General features: G+C 42.4%; 1 protein-coding gene across 1 annotated transcript; it reads left to right on the forward strand.

Annotated features, from left to right (window-relative positions):
- The first annotated feature begins 596 nt into the window (after positions 1 to 596).
- COX4I1 (cytochrome c oxidase subunit 4I1) lies at positions 597 to 17,730 on the forward strand. Its single transcript, XM_069216799.1, has 5 exons — positions 597 to 727; positions 2,680 to 2,753; positions 9,711 to 9,878; positions 14,134 to 14,265; positions 17,447 to 17,730. The coding sequence occupies exons 2-5, from the start codon at positions 2,681 to 2,683 to the stop codon at positions 17,581 to 17,583; spliced, it is 510 nt and encodes a 169-aa protein (XP_069072900.1). The 5' UTR covers positions 597 to 727; position 2,680; the 3' UTR covers positions 17,584 to 17,730.
- Positions 17,731 to 19,800: the final 2,070 nt, after the last annotated feature.

A 19,800-nucleotide genomic window follows, 5' to 3' on the forward strand; every position in this document is an offset into this window, starting at 1 on the left:
CATTATAAACACTAGAGCACAAATTATTTCATGCAAGAAGTAACGCAGTAGCCATCTTGGTAGAGGCATATTCGGTTATAGGTCACCTGATCATCCACTTCAAATTGATAAGGCCACAACGAGAAAATAGTGTTATCAGTAGTTAGGCCTTCATCGAAACTGAGCGCTGAAGTGTCTCTCTCTCTCATTATATGTATATATATATATATATATATATATATATATATATATATATATATATATATATAAAGAGAGAGAGAGAGAGATACATTGTCCCACTAAAATGCGATAAGAAAGCAGTGTTATATGGATATGATGAGAACATTTTTTCTTTGCAAAAGAGGAAATTTATATTTTCATACAAAAGATGAAGATGTGTGTAGATGAAAGTGAGCCCAAGATCTGTCGCCAATTGTAGTCACGTTCTAACAAATAACTTAATGTCACTTTAAATGAAGGACTTTGTGATATTAGCATTTTAACTGAGAGAACTGTGTGAGGCGCAGCAGCCATAGTGTTTATTCGACAAGGTCAAGAGATTATCTGTTTCAGTCGTTTTCATTCGCAATGACGGTTCCAAAGGTCCTCCGCTATCCCAGCATGCCAATCGCGCTTTCGACCTTCTCCTGCGGCAGAGTTGTCACCGCCTCGCTGGTTCCTGCCTTTGCCCTCTCTTTCTCCCCGTCCTTCCGGTGTGCTGAGCTGTGTGGGCTGACGGCGGCAGCAGGTAGGGTGGCTCTGGCTCGTTTCTCCACTGAGGCCAGCTGGCTTATTTCAGAGGTGCTCAAGATGGTGCAGTACACCAGTGGGTTACATGATGTTCGCTTAATATGACATTGACCATGGAGGCAGTGTGCTTCTTCTCTATTGGTATTCCTAACGGTGAGGTGTGACTTCAAGGGCATGTGTTCACCGGGGATGATTTATTTTTATTCGTGCTGTGTGCAGGGGACCTTTCGGTGCGTTGACCTTGAAAGAGGCTGCATCTGCTCTACTTTACCCTTTTAGGAAGAGAAAAGCAATGAATTCGAACAGACCAGCCGTCGCCAAATTTGTAATGACACTTAGTATCAAGCTACGAGCTTTATTGTAGGAATCCGGGTACAAATTGTGAAACTGCTGGAAGCCGACATACAACCTCCAGCCTCCGCATCAACCTCCAATCCCAAACCTGATGGTAGGTTGATCAGACTCGCTACATAGATGCGTTTGGGCTATTCATGGTTCTGTCGCGGCGAGCCTGCTGATGGGATCCGGTTCACTTCTTCTTTACTCCATCAGCATGCGGAACCAGAGGAGAGTGGTGTACCAGACTAACAGACACCAACAGACTTCCTTTATTGACATCAGTCATAGCCTTCAACCCCGCAGCTGATTACTGGCCCAGCCAAGGGTATGCATTTGAAACAGAAAGGAGAGGGAAAAGATATATATATTGACTGTCGCGTCACTATATATTTAAAAGTTTAAATAAGCGACACTTTGAAATATGAATGGCCTGGGCGTCGATAAAGCCCGGGCCAAACACGAGTCTACGCAGTGTTTGAGATAGTCATACTTGTCTTCATTATTATTATTTTTTTGCTGTGTTTTTTTTTTTTTTTTTTTTTTTTTTTTTTTTTTTTTTTTTTTTTTTTTTGTGGCCGATCGTTTTTTGGGTGACAGGATTATCTTGCCTGCATGATTTCACCATGAAGCGACAGCTTTAACAACGTTACTGAAATCACGGTGCTTATATAAATACAGAAATAAACGGAGCTTTATACATTTCAGAAAGAAATACACATTGATGTCGCCGATTTCCTTTATTAAGTCATTGTCTCGTTTTCGTTAAAAAAATACCCCTGGCCTGCAGTGGATGCTACAGTTAGTTCCTGCTTGAACGACGGATCATATGTACAAAAGATTTTAAAACCCTCTCTTTTTAGACATCTGAATGGTACCAGTTAATTGATAGTTCTACATGACTCCTACCTATGATGAATAGACTTTCATTTAAGTAGCTTTTTTTTCCCACACCTACCCTAACAAACACTTTAGTACAGCCCAGTATCTTTACATGCTCCTTTTGACGACATGTGCCATTATTATTGTTTTGTTTAGAAGTTCATAAACCCGGGCGATTCTCTTTGTGGCAGTATCTTAGTGAAATAAACTCACTTATCCATAACCCGACGCATATTTATCACGTCTGAATTACAAATATTAAAGCCTAAACGTATGTTTTTATTTAAAGGCGCATTAGCACAATGTTTTTTTTCTGCTTCACTCGTTAGAATCCGTAACAGAGAGCAAAGGGCGAGTCGGCAATATAAGGTCATTCCAAGGAGGACATTTGTTAGCTTGCAGGTCCTTTGTTTTCATAATTCTTCCGTAACGTGAGAAGCAATGCATCTCTGTGAAAATGACTTTGTCCAATCACGGTTACATTCTATGCAGTTTATGTTTAACATTTTACATATAATTAGTTGTACATTGTCCTTATGTAGTAATTTGACCGAAATCGTCCAGCTAATACTAGTTTTACAAAATGGCCTTTATTTTATCGGCCCTTGTTCTTCACGAGTACTTAATATGTACAATTTGGGATGGGTAAACATTGAAAATATTGCCGAAATAATGGTACTGCTAGTGCCCGTCTGCAGCTATAAAAGGCTAACCACTGTTTTCTTGTTGTAGAATGTTGGCTTCTCGAGCACTTAGTTTGGTTGGCAAGCGAGCCCTTTCGACCTCTGTCTGCCTCCGGGGTCATGGTGAGTAAATGTGTCAATGAGAAACACCTAACGCGTTCCACTAAGATAATGTGCGGGCCTGAGTGTTGTTTCTGCATGACAATTACTTAATGCGAATGTTCTTTACACAGTTATTTGTCCATACTTCACTTAGAAATAATGAAGCTGTGGTGTGGTTTAAGAAACTGACGGTGCAATGTATTTATTTGCAAGTAATTGAACTAAAGATAATAAATTAAGTTCCTCTATAGTTGTGTTCTATCGCTGGCCACAATGGACTGTATTTTATGCTCCCTCACATGTGAAGATCTGCAGATTTGTAATGTAAACACAGTGGCCCCTGTGAAGCATGCATGAACACATAACTGGTCTCGGGATAGTGACAGAACATGGTAAAAACTGTTCAGTGTAAAGATGTCTGACATTACTTATAGCAATGATTTTTGCTTTGAAGATGGAGGACACACCTTTTTCAGGAATGTCACACACACTACTGAATCAAAACAACTGGTGTCATATGACTCGTCAAAGCATGTCACTAATGTCAAACATGAGTTGTGTTTAAGAAGTTTCAGTGACGACAAGTCTAGATATTGCTCTCTTTTTGTTATGTTAAAGCGATTTGTAGGGTTCAGCTTTTCACCCATGAGGGTATCCAGGGGTAGGCATGTAGGTCGAATGGCGCTCCTAGTTGAGCAGCCAGGTCTTCAGTTTCTGGTGGAAGATGAGTAGAGATGGAGAGGTCCTGATGCAGTAGGTAATTCCATGTCTTGGCAGTGATGTAGGAAAAAGAGCACTCTCCTGACTTTCTTTTGAGAATACTGGGGACTTGTACGAGGGCAAGTGAGGCTGAGTGTAGATGTCTGGTTGGATGATAGAACTATAATTGGTGCTTGAGGTACGCAGGTCCAGTTTTGTGGAGGGCTTTGTTGGCCTGGACGAACAGCTTGAATCAGCATAGTTTCTGGGTGGGTAATCAGTGAATTCTGTGAGGTAGGGAGTGATGTGAGCATTTTGAGGGATGTCTAGGATGAGTCTGGTGGTGGCATTTTGGGAGGTCCGGAGTCTTTGAGTGAGCTGGTTGGAGATGCCGTCTTAGAGTGCATCACTGTAGTCCAGTCTGCTGGTTTTGATGGCCAGGGTGACAATGTGTCTTGTGTACGAAGGGAGCTATTCGAAGATCTGATCTTATGGAGCATTGTGTGTATGAGGAAGCAGGAAGAAGTCACAGTGTTCACATGGTTAGTCATCTTGAGTTTGTCCAGGATGATCCTGAGGTTTCTGGCATGGTCTGTGGAAGTGGGTCATAGTTGCACTGGCCATCAGGAGGAGTCCCACAGAGGGATCTTGCTTTCGAAGATCAATGTTTGTCGTGAGCTCTTATGATTCAAGCAAGGGGTGCCATGTACACGCCTGCAGGCAAGCTTCTTGGTTTCAAAGGTGTATAGGGGGAGTTTGACTCATTGGGTTCTGTTGGAGAGGAATAAGGTGATCCATCTCAGGGCTGGTCCTTCAGTTCATGAGTCGTGAAATCTTGAGATGAGGGTGCTATGGGATATGTTGTTAAAAGCCATTAAGAGGTCGAGGAGGATGAGTGTGGCATCTTCCCCTCCGTCCATGATGGTCTGGATATAGTCTTGCTGCAAGAGTGCGTTTTTCGTCCTGTGGTTGATGCTGAAACCTGACTGAGTGATGTCTAAGAGGTGGTGCTGTTCCAAGTGGGTGGATAGTTGCCTGTTGTTCTTTCTCCCCCCCACCCCCCAAGTTGTAAATTGGTGTGGGCAGGATCAGTAGGGGGGCCCAGAGTGGAAGATCTTCATAATTTCGGTGCTGTCTTCTGTGGTGAGGGGGGTTCTAGTTTGTTAGCTGATGTACGTTCTTGACGGTGGTGGGCAATTATCTGTAAATCTGGAGTATATTATTGTGAAAAATGCCAGAGAGGTTGTTGTAGAGATCCTGTGGTGGGGTGATGGTCTTGGAGGCTGCTGAGAGGTTGGAGAATATTCTAACGATGTTGAAGAGTTCTTTGGCGTATTTGAGCAGGATTTCTGTCTCTGGCAAGTGCTGCTTTCCTGGCTTCTTTAATCTGTGTGTGATATCGTCTAAGCGCAGATTTGTAGGTTTCTCTTGTGGTGCTGGCTCGGCTAATTCTCCATCTCCTCTACAGCTGCTTACAGTAATGTTTGGAGTCTCTCAGGTCTTCCATATACCAGAAGCTTCGAGAGTTGGTTCTTGCTTGCCTGACTTTCTTCAGTGGAGCCAGTGTGTTGGTGCAGCCTGAAATGCAGTTGTTGAACGTAGTTATGTCGTTCTGTAGGTTGCTGGTGAAGACAGGTTGGTAGGATCTGAGGGTGTGAGTCTAGTCCTCTTCTGCTATCTTGTACCAGCTGTGTCTGAAGTTGCTGCCTGGCTTCAGCTTTCTGGAGTGGGGTGCATTGATGTGGAAGTGCAGAGTGGAGTGACCCATCCATGTGAGCGTGGTGAGGTGGCTGAAGGTGACCTTGTTGCTGTCTGTGAAGACAGGATCAAGAGTGTGTCCTACGCTGTGGGACAGGCCTTGGACAAGCTGTTTGAGTCTGATGTTATTGAGGCTCTCAAGAAGGGCAGCAGAGTTAGGGTCCGTTGAGTTGTCAAGGTGAAGTTTGAGGTTGCAGAGAAGTAAGAAGTTGTTAGATCTGATGGGGGTGATGAAGTTGATGAGGAGGTTGCTGAAGATGGTGCTAGAGGTCGGTATTTGAGGTGCCTGTGATAGTCAACTAGACCTGTCTACTCAATTAGGAGTGCCGTTCGACCTACAATCCCACACCTGGTACCCACACGGGTGAGAAGCTGCATCCTACAGACCATGTGTTCCATGAACGTGGTCGGTTAGTCAGTGGAAGTGGTGCAGGTGATGGTCTTCCTGTGAATGATTGCTAGACCTCCTCCAGATTTGTGGTGCCTGTTCTGGCGGGTGATCTTATAGCCTGGAGTGATGGCCTCTGCGTTGGCTGGGGTAGATGACTGGTTGAGCCAAGTTTCTGTGACAGGAAGGATGTCCTGTGATGGGTGTCAGTGAGGTCCCAAACCTCAGTGGCATGCTTGGAGAGATCTGGTGTTGATGAACAAGCATGTGATACGGGGAAGTCGTGGGTGGCAGGTGGTGTAGGAGTGTTGCTGCAGGAGGAGAAGTGGCAGTGAGTGCATGTGAAACTCCCTACTGTGGAGTGAGGTGTGGCGCGGAGGCAGGGTCATGGTGGCGTCTGGCAGGTCAGAGGATGTGGATAGGTCGGACGGAGTAGGTCAATGGCGCACTTGGCTTAGACTGATGCAGAGAGGCTTGCCTTTGGCGCACCTGCTGTGCAGTAGCTGCCATTAAGTAGGTCCTGGGAGGGGGAGGATCATGAGGGCGGGCCTAGAGGAGGGCCGGAAGCAGAAGGTGGGAGAAGTCACGAGGTAGATGCGTCAGAGCCAGGAAAGGAGGTGGGAAAGTGCAGGTGGGGAGGCAGGAGAGTAGCTGGGGAGAAAAACGGGCATGGGAACATGAATGAGGCAAAGCAAAAATGGGCACAAAGACGAAGCAAAACAAGAGTGAAAGGGAAGTACAAGTGACAGAAGCAAGAACGGCAGAGTGCTAGATGTGGGTCAAGAGTGAGTGAGGCAGATGGGCTGAAGGCTTGAGGCAGAGAAGGCGGCACAAAAGGGGTGAGCATGTGAGTGAGTAACAGGCAAGAAATTTGAGGCAGTGAAAAGGGTGAGGGAGAGCGAGTCAGGAGAAGGTATGGGAGAGTGAGAAAAAGAGCGCAGTAAGGTGCAAGATTGAACATAGCTGAGAGGTGAGCAGAATAACAAAAACAGCAGCAGTGAGAGAGGAGGAGGGTAATGAGACGGGACCTCGAGGCAGGTGGCCAGGTCCAAAAGGGTCTTAGACTGGTCAGTGGGAAATGGAGCTTAGTCACTTCTCTAAACTCTTGTGTCTCTCATTTTCTTTTCATCTATTCATGTACCTACATTGCCTTATATCTCCCCTAGACTGATGAAGAGAAGCTATACTGGTGAAAGCAAGATGTGAGAAAGTGTTTTCTATTCCTGCCTCTACCATTCTTTTCCACTTCTGTCTAGTCGGGCCCTCTTTCACTCCATTTCCATGCCAGGCTCCTTGCCTCACTTTAGGAGGAGGCGATTCTGATAGCTCGATGTGGGGTAAAGAATAGTTTTCAGTGTGCTAAATGGAGAATCTTTACACCAGATTTGTTTTTATTGCTTACTGCATGTAGTTTGAAGCTCTCGGGATTACGATTGCAGATGACACCTGAATTTCAATTCTGTTATGTGCTTGCTTTCTTTTGTGAGAATATTATCGTTTTATACTGAATTCGGGCTCGGCAGTATCGTTAAGAAGAATCACTTTTCTTCTGAAAGATGCTACAGAATTTTGAGGCACTTGCAACATTTGCGTGTTCTGGCCATACGCTTGTCATTATTGGATAACAGAACTAGTATTGGAAAACTGGTTGCAAATGTTGCTTAAATCAAATGGTGTTTATTTAGCCAGTAATAGGCCCATAGTCAAATCCAAGCATATCGTTTTGATGGAAAGTATTTTACAAAGGATTCACACACTTTACTGTATTTTGAGTCTATTAAAACAACTTTATATTTTATGCAGCTTTTTTAAGTTGATTCTTAAGTAGAGTTGCTACATATTTTATTCTTGGGTAGTCATGGTGAACATGGACAACGCAGTACAGTGTTGATTCCCCCCCCCAATCCAATTCATTTTCATATTACATTTTTTTTAATGTTGTTTGTTGTCAAAGACCTGGTGCCTAATACAATATAGTGGGTTTTGGGTAAGTCCCTTGCTCCTAACTGGATGACTTTCTTATTTACGCCCCAGCAGAGCTTATCGATATTAGTTCTGATTGGAGGACTTGTCCTTCCACTGCTAATGCAAAAGCATAACATTTTAGGTTTTAGCTGCAGACAGTTTTAGCTATCTTTTGGAAACCGGTGATTCCGGTACATTATTTAACCATTAAGTGGGATTTGAGCCAGCCACTTGCTCATGATAGTGTGGTTTTATTGTCCGTCTCACTTCACTGCTCCTGATTTACTGGCTTACCCTCCTATTTGTGTGCTTGTCCTGCGCTGTTGCATTTTGGTCGCTTATGACTGGATGATGCATCCTTCCACTGCTGACATCAGAGCTTGCTTTGCAATGCACCGGAGGGGCTATTTTCTGTCCCTCTCTGCTTTCCCTTTCCTCTCTCTTTCACTCTCGAGAGTTACAATGTTTTGTGACATTAGTCTTACACCAGTGCAGGAACGATGACATCTCGTACAGCCATATGTGGGTGACCTTGTACTTTATCACACCAATTACATTCTGTTAAATTGCTGGCAGGTGTTGTCACCCATGTTTCTAAGAAGAGTGCATAATTCGCACTTTATTGTGCATTTTTGCACATTTAAAGTCACTTGGTTTAGTTCCTTAGAGTGATTGTCTTCAAAGTTGTCACCCATGTTGCTAAGAAGCATGCAGATAACCTACTTTATCCTGCTTTTTTTTTTTTTGCACATCTTAAGTCACTCGATTTAGTTCCTTGGATTGATAGGCTCTAATTTTGCCTTGATCATAGCAGCTTACTCTGCTCCTTCCTCTCAACCGCACGAGGAAGACCCCTGGCAGGACAGTGTCATCCATTTTGCTTACATGCATGCAGACCTCGTGCCTTTAATTTGCTCTTTGGCACTTTATTTTGCTCATTTTCGACTCCGTCTCTTACAGTGGCTATCTGATGCTAATGAAAGAAAGCCTTAATGAAGTACAGCACTGACAATTGCACTTCATTATGCTCACCTGGTTCATCTGCATGAGGGAGATCCCACACCACCTCATTAAATGTACTGTTAAGCTGCTGGTGGATGTTGCTTCCCATCACGCTTAAAAGCATGCAGGTTTTGCAGGCTCTACCTCTTATGTGCACATTAAGGCAAATGATCCGTTTTTCTAGTAGGGTCACCTCCGAGGCTAATGATATGAAAGATTTCATGCCAAACATTGTATTTTACTCTATTTGAAAGCATATATCCAGCTACTTGATGTAACACTTTGGAATAGTTTTTTCTGTGTCTACACAGAATGGACATGAGAATTTGTAATGGTATTTTATGCCGTGTTTTATTGGCAAAGTATTTTTATCCACATACATGTTGTTATAATCATATAATGGACAAGATCATTTGTGTGACAGTACTGCAGTATATTGGCTGCATAAATGTATTTATCCTTACTATTACTAGGAATTGCATTTATTTTAGTTAATCACGTAGTAAAATTATAACTCCAATCACTGTTTAGGTCATCTCCTTTTTACTCTGCCTGTGCTAATTTTCCACTGCCTATTGCATTTTTGGTGGGCAGTTTTCTTAACTTTTTCGAAAATTGTCATATGAGTGTCCGGCATCTTTGAATGGGATTTGTTAAAATAAAAAAAAATGCATTCAAAGATGGCCACCGCAGACTCATGCACATTCACGGCGGCTGTGTTTCAGCAGGATTTGTTTAAAATATGCATTCAAAGATAGCTAACATGGATGCACACATCCACAGCAGTTATCTTTGACCAATATTTGTTGTGATAAATCTGTTAAAAATTGCCCATAGCGAATGTGTGCACCCGTTGGTTGCCATCTTTTAGTGCATTTTGTAATGTTTTAATAAGCTTATTTCCAGTATGGCTTCCGCAAATGGTCCCACATTCGCGGCAGTTTTCTGAAATTAAACAAATGTGGTGGAAAAGCTAAAAGGTCTCACACCCAGCACTTAATTCCATTGATAATCCATGTTTCACTCAAGGTTGCCAAAAGAGAAATATAATACCAACAACCTTCATACCTATTGCTGACTACGCAGTGTGTACTTGCAGTGGTTTCGGGCAGCAGGTGATCTAATTCCTAGCCTCTTTGTCCCCCTTACCCCCCTTTCTTGCGCAGCGGGCGTTGTAAAGACTGAGGCCTACAGCCTACCTATGTATGAAGACAGCCGTGCTACTCCCTTACCCGAGGTTGCCTTTGTACACCAGCTAACAGCTGAGCAGACTGCACTGAAAGAAAAAGAGAAGGGATCATGGACCACTCTCAACAACAGTGAGAAGCTTGAATGTAAGTATCATGCTGGCTGGCTGGCTGGCTAACATTGTTCTTCATTAGGAATTGCAAAAAACCCTAAGTATGCTGTTGATGGAGAAGTTTATTTTTAATGTTTCCTAATACATAACCATGTCAATAGTAACTATAATATACCATCTTAGAAACATCAGAATTAATAGCATACGGTCAAACAACATGAACCTCCTTTTTGTTAAAGGGAAAAAGGCAATCTTGACCGTGACCATGTGAATTCCTTAGGTGGTGTCTTTATTATCCTCCGTCCCCTTTTTCCTGAGCATTGCATATCATTCCCAAGAATAAACCATGGTATGGGAAGTTCTAGAATTAACCATGAATTTGTCTGCTTATAGACTCCTAAGAATTTCCTTCCGATCTATTGAGAGGTTCTCCTTATCTTTGCATTAATTGAGATGCTTTCCATTGTACCAAACTCGAAAACGTCATCCGTGTAAATATTATTTGTCATTTGTGCAGTTAGTCTGTGAGAATTCTTTTCTCCGATATGAAGATGATGTAATCTGTTTTAAGTATATAGTCACAAAACACATTAGGCTTCATTGGTGGTTTGGATTAAATTGGAATTGAACTGGAATAAAATCTTATGTACTCTTCACAAAAAAGGATTAGAAGTCAATTTTTATTGTAAATGCGTTTCTTTACTTATTGGTGCCTACGCCATGCTGCCCATGGTCTTCTGGGCTCTTTTCCTTCCTTGGATAAGATACTTCAGCAGTAAAGGTAGAGAAATTAAAAAAAATATATATATCAAAAACAGAAATAAAGCTGGGCACATGGTTGAGGGGTAATAAAACCAAACAAGCATTTACAATGCAACAGGTCTCGAGTTTGCTCATGTTAGAGCTGATCGCGTTGTAAGCTCCTAACCCGACTTTTCACCTATCGGGCAAAAGTGCATTTGTGTACACAACCCAAAAAAGTGAAATTAACTATGTAAAGCGCTCGACTTCCGCCAAACGAGATCGCGTTTGTAAATTAGAGAAAAAGAAGTCCACGAGCCCGATGGAAAACAGCGAGCCTCGCATGTTTTCTGTACTTGGTCGCTGCGCTCGAGGAGGGCTAGCCACCGGAAAATGTGAGGCAGCAAGTTTAGCTTGAGAACACCACCGCCATGATGTGTGTGACAGTGGACTTCCGCTGTGTAATGTCCTACAATCCTGTAAATGGCCTACAGTCAGATCATGAAATAATATGATGAAACTGCATAAAATCCCGGCTTTTTTAGACCATTTCCTTACCATGATCAACCCAACAGTCCTTTGTGTTCTGAGGTAGCGTTCGATTCCTTTTGTTTATGTTGGCGTTATAGATATTTTTTTAATACAAAGAGAGGGATTAACATTTTTGGTGCCTTGTTAATGGGTTTTTGGATAGCAGTTACGACTGGCTCATTTCCTGTAAAGCCTGACTCTAATTTAAGCTATCTAAGCTTTGGCATTGCTTAGCCATGTTCCAGACAGGATGTCCGTGTTATTAGTAGGCTACTTTCACTATAAATACTATTACAATACAATACAATACAATACTTGATGTAGACTCCGGGCCTGATTCACAAAGGTAAACGTAAACTTTTGTGCAAATTTGTGGTTTGTTTTTTTTGTATTCACAAACTGCGAGTCAGTAGTTTGACTGCCTCAGGCCTATCTAGCTCTCTGCAGTCGTTACCTTACTAATAATTCGTTTTTTTGTGAATACAAAAAAAAAGTAAACTTACACAAAAGTGTAAGTGTATCTTTGTGAATCCGGCCCAAAGTGTTTGCTAAATGCCTGTTTAAGGCACTGATTGATGAGGTGTGTGCAAGAAGAAGCTTTTGCCACTCAGTGAAAGGGGAATCCACTTAGACCGCATTCACCCTGGAAAAGCTTGCCGTGGTGTAAAAATCGAAATGTTCTGTTTTGCAGAATACAGCAGTCTTTGACAATGAGAACAAGGTCATACTATTGATCAAACTGCACTGTTACGTGGGTAAGGATCGGACATGCAAACACGTTATTACCCTGGATGGAGACATTCAGTAGTCTCGAACTGAACTGTGTTCTGCTCTTCTGCTTTATATCTTTTATATGCGACTGATCCTCATCAGTTCCCGTCTGAGGCCACTGCTTTACCCATGCGTGTGGGTGGAATTTCTTTTGCGTGCCTGATGTATGCGGATCACAAGGTCCTTATGGACCTCGCGTCCTTTCGGGTAGCCAGAAGACTACACAAAAATGAATTATGAATTAGTTGCAGTTTTGAGTACTCTGCTATACCCCATAGGGTGCCACATGTATAACAGTAGAAATGCATTTGCTACTTTCCCGCTGCACCATTTCTCGTGCTGGTTTATTCCCTATCTTTTCAGCAAACCTGAATAAGGCCTCGATTGTCGTTGTATATTTACGTTTTGCTATTCCATGAGGGCCCCAAGTGCCAGTTTGTGAGAATAGGTTTGCCCAGACAAGAAAAGGTTTGCACTCTGATCTATGACCCCTCGCTTAATGAGTCTTTTCCCTCCCTTACCATAACAAAAGTTGTAGCCAGATTTAGTTTTGGATCTTTCGGCTCCAGTTAACTCTTTTCCAAATGAAGTTATTTCCATGCGTGGCTTAGTTGAGCTTCAGCTGCAGTGCACCTTTTCCATGTATTATTATACAAAAATGACAATCCTTTTAGTTACAGTGGTTACTCCTTTTTAATGGTATTCACGGGTAGCAGTTTGGTATTGCAAGAAAAGGCCCATTTCCCTAGCCTCATTTTACTGTACATTTAAGTCATAGTAGTGTTTTTTTTTCCATTTTAGAGTTTAAGGACGAACAAAAGCTTATTTTACTCTCCTCTGAAGTCACTGTTTAAATTTTCCTAGTTTAAAAAATGCCTATGTATGTCTCATCGACGTTCTTCCTCTGAATGATTTTAGCACTGTAACGTGGAATAAATTGGGTGTTGCATTTTGTATTGGCTTAGGAATGTGTAGTTGACAAGAAGAACTAAGTGTAGGCATATACCGTTTACCTGCTCTGATTACTTTTTTGCTCCCTCAAGAATCGATGCTTCACAGACCACAAAATGTTGGTCGGGTTGGAGCAAAAACCCAAAGTAGGGCAAGCCTTCCTTCTTACAGGCCATGAGAGCGTTATCAGCTTCGTATATAATGAGTCTGTTGTGCACACCTGATAGTAATGGACCCCCTACTTCGTAGAGGGTCCCAGCATTTTGAATTGACTTACTAGATCTTTACACCAGTTGGGAGTATGTGAGAAGAGCACAGCAGCACATTGCCATTTAGGGCTTTGGTTCTTAACCTGTGAACCGTGTACCCCGGTGGGTCTATTTTGCTTATTCAGGTGGTCGGCTGCTGTTGAGAAAGTTAAGCATTAGCAGATTAATAAAGAAAAATGTAAAATTGAAAAGTTTAAACCCTCTCTAAATGTGAAATTGTTGGCTAAAAATTAAGAGGGTATCCTTAGCTTAATTATTGGGAGCACAGCAAACAGCAGTATGGGCAATTGGACCTCAATTTTGAAGCCCTTTGCACTGAGAGGAGGAGGAAGCCGTAGGTGCAGAAACATGTGATATGCTAGCATCTAGCATATCGATTTATCGTTTAGAAATAAAACCACATTTTGAAAAGGTGCAACCTCCCCATTAAATTTGATTGGTCTTTTTTTTGTGATTTAAAGAAAGTATTTCATAATTTGTGTATTTGTTGCATGTCAACTTGCTTATGAAGTTTTGTTTTATTAATGTTTTTGTGTGAGATTTAAATTGTGAAAACTGCTAGGCTGGAGTCAAGTCTTCGAACAGTGATTTGGTGACAGTTCCCATACTACAAACGGTTAAGAACAGGTGATCTTGGGGGGGAGGTGTGTGTGTGTGTGTGTGTGTGTGTGAGGCCTCTCGTCACCAACGTTTACCCTAAGAGCAGGAGTAGAATCCTTTTCTATTAAACCTCTCTTGAAGACAATCTGCCATGCACTGCCATCCACTAAAAGACATGATGACCGGATAGATCCCCTGATTACCAGCTTCCTTGGGCACACCAGACAGTTCCAGAATCTATCAGGCTAAGTCTCAGTAGGTTGTAGGAATGGGTTTTGTAGGAAGTCTGTCTTTTATGGGAAATGTGTGGGAGAGCAGGGAAGTAACTGGAACTCGAAATGATACTATTAATTTGGAAAATGTCATACTGTAAAAAATCACCAGCACAAGCAATTTGAATTGTGAAAAAAATGTTTTTCTTTACAGTGTATCGCATAAAATTCAATGCAACCTATGCACAAATGAATCGGCGAACAAACGAGTGGAAGACTGTTTGTGGAGGGGGCCTTTTCTTCATTGGGCTCACTGCCCTAATTGTCATGTGGCAGAGAAAGTATGGTAAGTCTATCAGCTGCTCACAAAACATGTTTCAATTTTAGTACAGAAGCATGTTTGGTGGCTTATGTGGAGAAACACAAGTATGTTTGCTGCTTGAATCTTTTTTCCTCTGTGTTGCCGAGTTGATAATTGTGAAAGTGGATCCACAAGGTCATATCTCTCAGATTAAAGTTACCATTACGTACGAATGCTGGGTGCTGTCAGATCTTCTATTGGGCAGCTTTTGAGGTGCCAGTAGCCACAGATATAAAATTCTCCTAAAGGAGTCCAATATTGCCAAAATTTGGAGCCCAGTCATCACAAAATAGTATGCAAACGTTGCTACTTCCTATTTGTGTGAAAAATCGCACCAGGTTGTCCTTTGAGCATTGCAAAAGGGCTGTTTAAAGCTACATATCTTAAGTCGCAGTCTGTGTGGCAACAATGAATTGTTTCCCACCCTCGCACATCATGTTAGTAGATGGTATGAGAAAACCTCAGTGTATTTGTTACAGACTACAATCAATGAGTCATCATGACTTGTATGGCACACCCTGTCAGAAAAGTTATCTCCCACATTAATGTTTTTAAAATACTTGCAGTGTTTAAAAAAAATAAAAAAAAAAAAAAATGCTTACAAACTCATTCAAAAGCAGCGGCCTCATGTTCTCAATTCCTGCTGTAGAGATCTTTGTGGAAAATTAATCTGATTTGGAATTCGGTTTAGGCTTTTGAATAACAACGTGAAATAACAGTAATAATCGAGAAGCAATTGCTTTACGGTTTAGATATAGATATTAATGAAAGAGACTTCTATTTTTAAATTAAATTTGTGCTCAAGTTCCAGTTCATTCGATCTTATCACTTTAAAGGTATATCATCCCCCATGTCGCTGCCACGTACTTGAATTTAAAAATTAATTTAAACAATTTTTAAAAATCCACTAATGTTGCCATTTCACTTGTGATTTTTTTTTTTAAATAACTAGTCTTTGAGTTGTGCCTTGCATTTTATTATTTGTGAAGGAAATAAGAACAAATCCCCACGTAACCAAGCACCCACTCTGAAGGCAGCTGAAATGCCACTTAAAACTTTAAAAATTGGAGAGAACATAAATCACCATCTGGCTTCCTAAAATGCAGTAAAGATAACTAGCTGGTATTTAAATTAAATTTACAAACTATTTAAAATAGTACATTTTGAAACCGCTTTGTCACGGGAAAAAAAGGAACCTTTTTAAGTAGATGTGAACAGGCTTTGTACTGCCAGTCATCAAAGGGAGTCCAAGGGTAAAATGGGCTGACCCATTGGCCCATGCTGTGGTGGGTGGAATCGAACGGTGATTGATAGTTTAACATATGATTTGATGAAGCCCTCGAGGTGTTATAAATGCTATTTTCTAAAAAAGTGTTGAGGCGTTTCTGCCTATATTTATTGATCAGTAAGACCACAAGTCTTTCATCAGGGTTAAGGCTCACATTGACTGTTGGTGAGCTAGAGTCTGATCTTCAACCTCTTTGTTGCAGGCATTTAAACCTTCAAGTCTGCTAAACTTGTCCCTCTATACATAGCTGTAGGAAAATGCCTCTTTTGACATGTTCACCCCCACACCTTTTTGCCTGGTTTCTGAATGCAATTTTGACTGAAAGTGCACTGGGTTCCTGCTAAATAGGTCCCCAGTGCCAGATGTGTCCCTCAAAACTGCACAGTCGTTTTCCCCAGTTGGCGGTACCTTAGCTACCACTGTAAGTCTCTAGTAAATGGTACCCCTGGTACCTGGGGCATGGGGTGCTAAAGGAAAGCCCCTGAGGGCTACAGCACGAATTGTGCCACCCTCAGGGACCCTCTCACTAAGTGCACACAGTGCTGCTTTCATAGGCTGCATGTCTTGCGTCAAAGCTAAATGAAAACATGACTTGGCACACAGCCTGTGTGCCCTGTCCCCTTTACACTTCATGCAGCATATGTAAGTAACCCCTCCAGCAGGCCTTATATTTCATGTGAGGGTATACCTGCATGAGCAGATATGCCCCTGCTATGTCATTGTCGATTCTCAGACATAGTCCGTGAACAGGGAAGCCATTTTAAGAACATGTGCTGGACACTGGTCATTAAGAGTTCCCCACCTACATGATGGCTTTACTGAAGATAGGGATGTTTGATATCAAACATCTCGTATTAATAAAGCCTCACTGAATCCAGAGATGGATCTATTAATACATGCACTCAGAGGGCACCTTAGAGGTGCCCTCTGAAAGCCTACCAACTCCTAGCATGGGCACTGACTGGTCAAAACCAGTACAACCACCTTTGACTGAGTTCTGGCCCCCTGAGGTGAGAGCCAACGCTCTCAAGGGCTCAGAACAAAGGCCTACTCTGGGTAGAGGTGTGACATCCCACGAGGGATGGATGTTCCAGGTTGGGGACCTTCAAAGGCCTTGCCACCTTTGTAATGCAGCCCAGGTCTCTCCAGATGGTGGAGATGACCAACCCCACTGCCCTGACCCCACTTTTGGCAGCAACACAGGGGCGAACATTAGTTAAATTAGGAGTGCCCACTTCATTGCAGTCCCACCCCTAAGGTGGACGTGCTGAAGTGGATCCTACTTTTTAAATTCCTCCATCTTGTTTAGCAGGTATTTAGGCTTTCTTGGAAGGCGCTTCAGATGAAGTTCTGGTTTCAAATGTTAAATTCTTCTTAATGTGTTATCAAACTCTAGTTCATGAATTTCTTGGAATCCTGATTATTTTATTTACTATTTGAAATGCTATATCTCATATAATTTTTCTTTAAATATGTAAAATAGACTTGGGGACATAATTTGCTGCATTTTTAATCTCTGTAAGTCATCTCATTTTTTGGTAACTCACTTGGTTTCAATTCCTGTATTTGGCTGTGCATACTTACATTTTTTTCTATGATCCCATTGTATGCTTAATGCAATAAAGCTTACTTCAAGCAGTTAAGAAGTGGGTTTGTTAGCCACAGCTGATATAACTGAGCTAGAGTGTGTGAAGACTGTTTCTAGATCTTTGAATTCACCAAGCTTATTTTAGATGGATAGGGTACACTAAAAAGTTCTTGCCACCCAGTGGGGATTATACTATATGGAGGAGAGCTTGTTACAGGAGGTGAGGTCTGGGTGCCAAAGAATTTATTTTGAGAAATCCAAGAGTAATTTTTCTTATCTTTCTCCTGTAGTGTTTGGTGAAGTTCCTCATACCTTTTCTGACGAATGGATCGAGAAGCAGACCCAGAGAATGTTGGACATGAGAGTTAACCCAATTGAGGGATTCGCTTCAAAATGGGACTACCAGAAGAATGAGTGGAAGAAATAAACATTTGGGATCAGTTTTGCTAATCTGCGAATTAAACTGTGTTTGCTTGCATTTTAGATCTGCCTTTCCACTTGACACCATCGTTGGCATACAGGAATAAGCCAACCCCTGTAATTGTACGGCAAATAAAATTTCTGTTTTACTTGATTAGTTCTTTCTTTTTTCCACTATAGAGTGCACACAGAACCGTTTTTTGCAAGTACATAATAAGGATGATACTCCTGCTAAACATTTCAAAATTATAAGCTTTGTGATAAACCATTTAAATCTTACTAACAAAATTGAAACAGGATGGATGTTCTATGGCATGTGTGGCTGTAGAAACACATGCTTTGCATACTCCTGCCATCTATTGTTGGGTCCGGATGTGTGCTTGTTGTTTTACTTCAAAGAAGTTTCTTGAGTCTCAAGGCAAAGTGGTGACTCCTCTCAGCGATAATGCGCATGTACATATGCTCCATTGTTAGATTGTTTTCTTTCTACCATCGGGTTCGGACGTATTCTTTGGTGCTCCGGTTCAGACCATTTACGGGCACCCTTTGGTCCGTTGTTAACCTGTATACCTGTCCGTATTGTTTTTGTCAGCATTTTATTCTCGGTAACAGAAGAAAATTGTCTCCCATCAATTTGAGGTTCTCCACTCATGTTCTGCAGGCCTTGCCCATTTGGCCTTCTTTGTCATCTCATCGGATTCAAACAACCATGTGCTCCTAATGGAAAGTACTCCATTTCGGTTCCATCCCAGCTGCCACACGAAATACCTGCATATCGTCTTCCATCAGGTTTGCAACCTGTGTCTGTCTCCAGACCGCAACGAGGAAAACTGAGGCTTGTCGATCTTTCCAATCAAAGAAAATGTTGTGGGATCGTTTGGTGCGTCAGATAGAAATGTAGCGCAAATACGTGTAAGAGGCACCAGATATCTTCGATCACCACGATGTCGAGCAATAGGAAGAACTGCATGAGGCCTCGGCAGCAGAGGGAAGAGGCTTTTTCCATTCTGGACTCCGAATCCAACTCCGAAATAGAGCTTGCATGCAGATGCAAGATCTTCCTTCAGGACATTGAGTACCCATGTCCCTGTCCAGCCCGCCAAGAGACATTTGGTTCCGACCAAAAGTACGGTTCCCGGGCCAATACTGCTGACAGGCCATGGTAGGCACTGGCCATCTGCTAAGGATGCCCTGCAATCTGATATGGCCCCAAAGTCAAGCTGAAACTTCCCACTGCTTTACTGAGCCAACCAGTCTTTGTGCTGAGCCGACCATCTTCATCATCGGCTCAGAGCACCCTGGCTTCCACCACTTAAAGTACGTTCACCTGTGCGCCAAAACAAAGATCTAGTTTGGCACCAATACCTTCCATTATGGTACTGGAACCTATCGTAGAGACTGACTGAGAGGCTCGATCCGAAGCAAATGAAAATTCATATTTCGCCTCTTACCAGCTGAATTTTGGCAAAGGCACTGAGGTTGATACCTACTCCATCGAAGCAACAGCTTTCCTTCGAGGAGGTAATTGATTTACCTGCACCTCCTAAAAAAGGACTTTGCCACCAGCCCTATACAGCCACATTTGCCTGCTTCTCCTCCAGCCTCCTCACCACCTCCTTCACCTACTGATATATGTTATGTTACTCCGCAGGGCTTCCCTCAGTCTTACACCGGGGACCAGGGAGGGGGATATGATGTATATCAGCCACCCACAGATCCATGGGACATATATGATATTGACCCCCCCCATCGGAGATGCTGACCCAGACCTCTACCCAGCTAAACCTTCACCCCCCCGATGATGCAACATAATTCCAGGAACCTATAGCTAGGGGAGCTACATATCATCCAGCCTCCTTCCAATATAGAGGAAGATTTTTTTTTCCTCAAGTCCCTTCTACCACTCGGGCATGCCAGTACTTGCCCATGTTAAAAAGGAAGAACCCATCATGCAGAAGAGATCTTTAAAGATCCAGTGCACGCCCATATTATTACTTGGGTATGGATAAAAAATACAAAGCTGCACCACCTGAACCGCCATACATCAAGGGCCAACTCCCTCCAGACTTGCTGGTAGTTTCTAATGCCTGTAAGAGGGATAATTCTCATACAGCTGATGCCCCTTCACCTGATAAGAAGTCTAAACTCATTGATGAATCAGGTAAAAGTGGCAATACGGGCAGCCAACCACTGGCGAATTGCCAACACTCAAGGGCTGTTGGTA

The sequence above is a fragment of the Pleurodeles waltl genome, chromosome 12 (assembly GCF_031143425.1).
Source record: "Pleurodeles waltl isolate 20211129_DDA chromosome 12, aPleWal1.hap1.20221129, whole genome shotgun sequence".
NCBI classification, from domain to species: Eukaryota; Metazoa; Chordata; class Amphibia; order Caudata; family Salamandridae; genus Pleurodeles; species Pleurodeles waltl.